General features: G+C 47.4%; 1 protein-coding gene across 1 annotated transcript; it reads left to right on the forward strand.

The window, feature by feature from the left end:
• The first annotated feature begins 5928 nt into the window (after positions 1–5928).
• Positions 5929–7279, forward strand: IMP3 (IMP U3 small nucleolar ribonucleoprotein 3). Its single transcript, XM_004276334.4, has one exon. It carries the CDS (start codon positions 6189–6191, stop codon positions 6741–6743), a length of 555 nt encoding a protein of 184 aa, XP_004276382.1. The 5' UTR covers positions 5929–6188; the 3' UTR covers positions 6744–7279.
• Positions 7280–8260: the final 981 nt, after the last annotated feature.

Here is an 8260-nt window from a genome sequence, read left to right on the forward strand (position 1 = left end):
GGGAGGGGGAAGACAAGACTCTACATCTGTAGCGACGGTAACAAGACCCGGCAGGATCGGGTTCCGTGTCGCTTCGTGCGGCGGCCGGCGGAGACTGGATGTCCTGTCTTTGCCGGCAGCACCCAGGAGAGAGGAGTGGTCGGGGTAGGGTTCCGGGAAGAGGTAAAGGGGACTTGACCCTGGGCATTGATTCTGTCAGGCACTGTGCTGGGCACTGGAGATTACAGTACAACAAGGCAGTCGGAGAGTTTGACACCCTCTTGTCAAATGACAAGTCCACCCTCTTGTTCTTCATTCATTCATTCTGTCTCTCATTCATTCAACCTTCCACTCAAGGAAACATTAACTGAGTATTCTGTACCAGGCCCCTTGGTTTACAAAGACGAATAAGGCATTGTCCTTACCTACCAGAAGCTCAGATGTGTCAGGACAAGTAAAGAGATGTTCCCTGCCCGGTGAGACCAGTGCCATGAAATGTGAATGGGAGGGCACCTATTCCAGCCTGGGTTGAGCAAGGATCAAGGAAGGCTTTCTGGAGGAGGAGGTACATAAGGTGAAGCAAAGGCTTTGGGCCCTACTCCCCTTCCTGGCTAAGCCCTGGAGCCTTGTCTACCGCTCTAACTAGAACTTCCTTCCCCCTCATTCTCATTCCTCCCACTTGTTGCAGATGAACTGGCACAAGGTAGCACTATAAAGGTGGGCACCTTAGGCTGTTTTGAGGGGTGTAATTTGCATGCCTCTGGCTCCAAAAACCAATTTCACTGGTGCAGTGAGTAGATCCAATTCCCTAGGCAGAGCTGGCATTTGGCCAGGATACAGGCTTATGTCCAAACCCCAGAAGCCCAGGTATTAACTTACACAGAGAAATTCAACTGTCAGACCCAAATATTTGTATCAATAGATCAAGGCAGTTTGGGCTGCTTCTTAGGAAGCCCGGTTACCAGAAGTTTAGCGCAGGGAACCTGGAAACCCCAGGAGGGGAAGAAAGGATGGTATGTCTCTCAGCCAAGAAGCCTTGAGATCTTGTCCCCCGCCATAGGGGCAGTCTTGATTCTAAGGACTCAGCTCAGCCTAGTATCTTCAGGACCAGAGCCTGAATATGTTTCCCCAGCTGCTTTGGGGGCACCCCTTTTCTTTGATCTTCTGTTCGCAGAGCCTCTCTCCAAGCTGGATTTAAGAGTAGCAGCTACTTCCTTAGTGCTTGCTGAGTGCTAGACTCCTGTAAACATTTTACCTTTATTAGCTCACTTAATACAATTGATGGGATCTCTGCTCACCCAGCTAGGGGCCTAGTGTAGCCCCACCCCACTGAGGGGCCCACAGCCACCACCCTGGTGGTCTTTAGTTGGTTCCCAAATACTTCAGTCACATATTTATGCATATTTACACCTTGGATTTACTCTCATATCTGTTCAGGGGCGGAGGGAGGGTGGTTTCTATCTCACAGTGGCCACCTTATTTCCAGGTTCTTGGGGGAAACTCATTCTGCAGCTTCACAGAGATTTCCAGAACCTATATCTTCTATTTCCAACCCTCTTCAAATCTCTGGGTAACAGGGCCCGCAGTTACTTATCTCAGGCAACTGCACTAACTTTTGTGGTTCCCTACACCCTGCCCATGCCTTTGGAAAAAGTCCCTTTATAAATTCTCCTCACATTACTCTAATTGGAGTGTGTTCTCTCTTTCCTGATGGGTCCCTGATTTGGACATAGGAAACAGCATCCATCCCCCATCCAGATAGCTAACTTTCCTCCTTTAGGAAAGGAATCAGCAAGGGAGAACTGTGGCCAGTGGTTTCCAGGCTGACTCCACTGGTGGCAGCGTGGTGGACACACTGGACTATGACTATAGTGATGCAGACAAGAGATGATGAGGGCCTGAGGTAGGGCAGGGGTAATGGGCTGGGGAGAAGTAAATTTGAGATTCTATGGGGGTAGAACAGACTGGAATGACAACCAACAAGATGTAGGTATTGAGGGAAAAGTCAACCCACATCTTTAGAACATAGATTCTCAACTCCACTTTCCCCACCAGCTATTTCCCCATTTATGTGCTCACCTTTGCAGCAAATTCCTCAAAATAGCCATCTCTACTAGCTGCCTGCAACATCTTTCCTCCCTTTCTCTTCTTAAACCCCTCTAGTCATTCTTTCACCCTCACACTCGACTGAAACTATGCTTATCAAAGTCATCAGTGACCTAATGGCTATTCTCAGCCCTCCTCTTAGCCTCTCAGTAGCATTTGACCAGGTTGATCACTGCTTCCCCCTGGATACACTGTCTTCACTTGCACTGGGGAGACTATACTCTCCCGGTTTCCCTTCTACTACACTGGTTCATCCGCTTCTCTCCAATAATTCTTTTCTTTTTTTAAGATTTATTTATTGGATGCTTTTGGGGTCTTCGCAGACCAGGGCTCGAACCCCTGTCCCCTGCATTGGCAGGAGGATTCTTAACCACTGCGCCACCAGGGCAGCCCCTCTCCAATAATTCTTAACACTAGAGTGACTATTAGTTAAGTGGTCCTCTTGTCTTTTTCTCTCTATATTCACTTCTTTGACGATCTCACCCAGGCTCATGGCATCCAACACCATCTTTCTACCAATAATACCCCAAATTTTAAATCACCAGCCCAGGCCTTTCTCTAAAATACCAGACTCAGGGAATTCCCTGGTGGTCCAGTGGTTAGGACTCCGCACTTCCATTGCAGGGGGCACGGGTTCAGTCGGGGAACTAAGATCCTGCATGCCGCAAGGTTTGGCCCAAAATAAAAAAGTAAAAATAAAAAATAAAATACCAGACTCACATATCTTTCTCCTTGACATCTCCCTTTGAATGTCTAATAGACATCTCCAACCGAACATGTCCAAAATTGAATTTCTAATCTTGGCCCCCAAATCTGACCTATTTGGCAGCCTTCCCCATCTCAGGTGATGAGTACTTTCTTCCACTTGCTTAGGTCCAAAACTGGAGCCATCCTTTGACCCTCTCCTTATTCTGGGGCTCCTCTCTCATTGGCATCTCACAGCTGCTTTCCTGGTCCCAGCTACCACCTTTCTTGCGTGCACCACCACAACAGCTTCCTAATGGCCTCTGTTTCCAGCCCTGCCTCCTGAGAATATGTCTATTCTCAACACAGCAGTCAGAGCGATCCTTTTAAAACATGTTAGATGTCAATTCTCGGCTCAAGACCCTTCAGTGTCCTCATCTCACTTAACCTAAAAACCAAAGTCCTTAAAAGAGCCTATGGAGCCTCTGTTATCTGAGCCCCCTTTCCTCACCCCCTAGAGCACTCTGCTCCAACCAAGATGGCTTCGTTATTCTTCTTCTGATATGCCAGGCACATTCCTGTCTTAAGGCATTTGCACTCACTGTTTCCTCTTCCTGAAATGTTCTTCCCCTACATATCCACATGGCTAACCCCCTATGAAATATCACCTTCTCAGTAAGACCTACCCTGACATGCCCTGCTTAAAATTACAGCCCATCCTCATCCCAAGCTCTCCTATATCCTGCTCAGTTTTGTTTCATGACACTTATCACCTGCTAACATATATAGTTTACTTATTTATTATGTTTATTGTCTGGGGAGAAGGAAGTTAACCAAGAGTCCTCCTGCAGACACATTGAGCAAGGGCTGAAGACAGAAGGGAGTGAGGCTGGGGGAGTATGAAGGGTGGGGATAAAGTGCAAACTGGGAAAAGGTATTTGCACCATAGATAACTGATTAAGGATTAATATCCAGAACATACAAAGTACACCTTCAAATCAATTAGAAAAAAGCAAACCGTCTGTATTAGTTTCCTATTGCAGCTGTAACAAATTACCACAAACTTAGTGGCTTAAAACAACACAAATTTATTATCTTACAGTATTAGAGACCAGAAATTCAAACTGGATCTCACTCCGCTCAAATCAAGGTGTCAGCAAGGGCTATGTTCCTTCTGGAGGCTCTAAGTAAAATTCCATTTCCTTGCCTTTTCCAGCTTCTAGACGTTGCCCACACTCCTTTGCTCATGGCCCCCATTCATCTTCAAAGCCAGTAATCACACCTCAGACTTCTGTATGTATCACCACATCTCCCTGACTCTTCTGCCTCCCTTTTTCACTTATAAGGACACTTGTGATTACATGAGACTCACCCAGTTAATCCAGGACAATGCCATGGTCTCAAGATCCTTAATTTAATCACATCTGCAAAATCCCTTTTTTCACGTAAGGTAACATTCACAGGTTCTGGGTGAACATCTTTGGGGGGCCATTATTCTACTTACCCCATAATCCAATAGAAAAATACACAAAAGACACAAAGAGGCATTCTATAGAGGAGGAAACACATATGAAACCTTTATTCATCAGGAAATGCAAATTAAAATCACAGTTAAATACCATCACACACTCATCAGATTGGCAAATATTTTAAAAATCTAACAACCAAGTGTTGTCAAGAATGAGGAGCAAAGGGAACTCCCATGCACTGTCAAAGGAATATAAACTGGTACAGCCCCTTTGGAAAACAATTTGGCAATATCTAGTAAAGCTCAACATGCACTTTACATGTTCATGCATACTTTACATGCATACTTTACAACTGAGCAATTCAACTTCAAGATGTATACTATTCAACAGAAGCTACTACATATGTGCAACAGGAAACCTACAAGAATTTTAATAGTAGCACTGCTAAAAATATTCCCTCCAAAAAAATCCAACAGGAGATGGATTAATAAATTAGATAGAACCAAACAATGGAATATAATGCAACAGTTAAAAAAAAAACTGCAGCTACAGATAAAAAACTCCACACGATGTGATGTCTTCTAAGCAACACTTCTCAAATGTCAATGTGCATGCAAATTACCTGGGGGTCTGGTTAAATGCAGATTCTGATTCTGTAGGTCAGAAATGGGGCCTGAAATTCTGCATTTCCAACAGCTCTCTGCTGATCCATGGACTACACTTTGAGTAAGAAGGTTCTCAGTATTTAGGGATGCATTTACAATGATAAAACTATTTTCCTTTTTAAATTTTTTTAAATTAAAAAATTTTTTCTTTTTAAACAAAAGGTAAAAATAAACACTAAATTCAGGAGAGTAGATACCTTTACCTCTCACTGGGGGAGTGGCTGGAATATGTAGATGAAGTGGTCCTGGTGATGCTTTCTTAAACTGGCTCTTGGGTCCACAAGTATTCATTATACTTTGTATCTTACATATAGTATATTCCATATATCAAATATTATATTTAAAAAAAACAATGAGAAGCGTACAAAAATAAAACAAAATGATAGGCGAAGAAGCTAGGTGGCGTCAAAGTCTTGGGCAAATAAAGAAGTTAGTCCTGTAGCGCTACACTAAGCTAAAACAGATATAACTAGCAGAAAAAGTGTTAACTAAATACTCGGCACCAGAAATGCACCCTGTCAAGCTAATTCGTTTGAGCCCGGATTAAAGGGTCAGCACTTGTACTATCCAAGCTTTTCAAACTTACTGGGTTTTATGAATCACCTGGCATTCTTGTTAACAATACAGATTTCCAGGTGACTCCGGTGTAGATCCCGATTCTGTGGGTGTAGGAAGCAGCCTGGGAAACGGTATTTCATAGGTTCGGTGGCGCCTAGCCCCACTTGGCAGGGAGAAACCGTTCCGCCCGCCTGCTAATGGACCTGGCGCTAGTGGGCGGTGGGCATACCCGATCAGCCCCGGCCGGCTCGGGGAAGCCCGCCACGAGGTGGGAGGACACCCCCGCCCCGCCACGGTCAGCACAGTAAATTCAACCAAACTAGCCCGACAGTCACCCCCCTTTCCCGGAACTGGCCTCTTAAGCCAGTTTCAGAGAGGCACTGAATGGCAGAAATCTAAATGAAAGGAAATAATTACGGCACTAGGTGATTAATTCTAGGCGACTTAAAACCGCGCAGACTCGTCTTTGGGCCCTCCCCTCTCGTCCCAGGTGTCTACCAGCGCTCTTTCCCCGCCTCCCTCAGAGAACGCGAAGAAGAGAAGAATCGCGAGATACGGACGCGGGGCGTGGCCCCACCCTGACCAGTGGAAACAGAGGGCGTAGCACTGAGCCTTTCTTTTATTGGCCCAGGGTCCCCAGGCCCGGTCTAGCAGCGCTGAGGCGGAAGTCGCGCGGGCGCCGGAACGCGCGCTGAGCCACGGGTGCTGCAGCATCCAAGCGGCCGTTATGGTGCGGAAGCTTAAGTTCCACGAGCAGAAGCTGCTGAAGCAGGTGGACTTCCTGAACTGGGAGGTCACCGATCACAACTTGCACGAGCTGCGCGTGTTGCGGCGTTATCGGCTGCAACGGCGCGAGGACTACACGCGCTACAACCAGCTGAGCCGTGCTGTGCGCGAGCTGGCGCGGCGCCTGCGGGACCTGCCGGAGCGCGACCCGTTTCGCGTGCGCTCCTCGGCCGCGCTGCTGGACAAACTGTATGCTCTCGGCCTAATCCCCACGCGCGGGTCTCTGGAGCTCTGCGATTTCGTCACGGCCTCGTCCTTCTGCCGCCGCCGCCTGCCCACCGTGCTCCTTAAGCTGCGCATGGCGCAGCACCTCCAGGCCGCCGTGGCATTCGTGGAGCAGGGTCACGTGCGCGTGGGCCCCGACGTGGTCACCGACCCCGCCTTCCTTGTCACGCGCAGCATGGAGGACTTCGTCACCTGGGTTGACTCGTCCAAGATCAAGCGGCACGTGCTGGAGTACAATGAGGAGCGTGATGACTTCGATCTGGAAGCCTAGCGGGTCTTCCCTCGCCAAGACTGCATTTTATTGGTGGGGAAGCTGAGACCTAATGCCTGAGAATCTGTGAAGGCGCCCTCCCCAAGAGTGTGTCAGCCAAGAACTTGGCTCCTCAGCTACAGGCCCTCACAGAGCCAAAGGGTACGCCCTTTTTCCACAAAATTTTCTTAGCCTTTGGACAATTGGTAATTAAATGACTGCCTTAAGAGACAATGGGAAGCGGTTTTGCGCTGCCCTGGGGAATTGTTACATTCTTGTACCTGAAACATTGTAGTGTGAAAGCAATGACTTTTGGCGGGGGGGGGGGCTACCCCCGCCCCCAGCTTTCCTTTCATTTCTTTGTAGCAGGACAGTTTAGTTTAATTTGTATTTAACCCGAATTCTTGCGCTTGTTCGTGATTAAGCTGTGTACAGATGTTGGAGAGTTTGGTCTCAAGTTTTCATATAAAGTGGATGAGATTTTAGTGTTCAGAGTCCTTTCTCTTGTTTAAAGGAATGCTCTCCTAATGCCAATAAATGGCCTAACTGCTCTTTAAGTGCAAATTTCTGTCTGGGTTTCTCACATAGGGTCACATCTATAAGTCTCCCTGGCTCAGGAATCCAGAGAAGACTAGAGACAGCAGCGATCTGCCTGCAGCAGAGCCTGCGTGTGGAGGTTGCAGAATGTTGTACAGGGCTGGGCAAATTTGTCAGTTTACCAATCCCTTCCTCGGAATGAGTGTTTTGGCAGAGCTCTTCCCCACAGGACTTCCTGTTGATATTCCAGCCCCAGGAAATACCATATTAGAGGGCTGAAGTGTTTGCTTGCCTAAGGAAATAATCACCCTGTAGCTTGGCCATCTAGCGGTTAGAAGTGGCCCAGGAGGTTCCTGGAAACTTCTTATGAATGGAGCCCTCAGGAGGCCCCAGGGCTGCCTTCCCGGAGCAGCACCTGCACAGCCTCTGCCCATCACAGCCCACCATGGCTCCCTGCCCAGCCTTTAATTTAGACAGAGATTAATTCTAATTCCCCAATTGGAATGGGTTTTACTGAAAGAAGCAAAGGATGGGTTGGGAGTCAGGGTGCCTAGCCTGATGACAGAGGAGGAATGTGAAGCAAGATCTGCTCTAATCCACTCCCCTCACTGGAAGGGAGAGTAGGGAGACTACCTCATTTATCCAAGACTTCTACAAGGAGAATAATAGAATGCCAAGACCAATGGATTGCTTTTATGTGTGCCTTCTCCATTTCCCCAGGTGTAAGGCAGCATTTGGTGAAGAAACAAGGGAAGGTGACACTGGGGATGACAGTAATAGCAAATGCTTCTACTGTATGTCAGGCACTAAATGCATTACATATCTTAATCCATTTAATCCAACAATCCAATGACGTGGGGAGCCCAATTCTCTACTTTTCAGATGAGGCAACAGAGGCAGAGATGGGTCAAACTGCCCCAGATTGTATAGCCAAGAAGTGGTAGAGCTGGGATGCTCCTTTAAGAGTCGTGTGAACATTGGCACAGCCAGCGCAAGGGATA

The sequence above is a fragment of the Orcinus orca genome, chromosome 2, assembly GCF_937001465.1.
Source record: "Orcinus orca chromosome 2, mOrcOrc1.1, whole genome shotgun sequence".
In the NCBI taxonomy this organism is placed as follows: Eukaryota; Metazoa; Chordata; class Mammalia; order Artiodactyla; family Delphinidae; genus Orcinus; species Orcinus orca.

What these genes read in the sequence shown, in the direction of transcription:
- IMP3 (XM_004276334.4), top strand. Translation starts at nt 6,189, where the DNA reads ATGGTGCGGAAGCTTAAGTTCCACGAGCAGAAGCTGCTGAAGCAGGTG.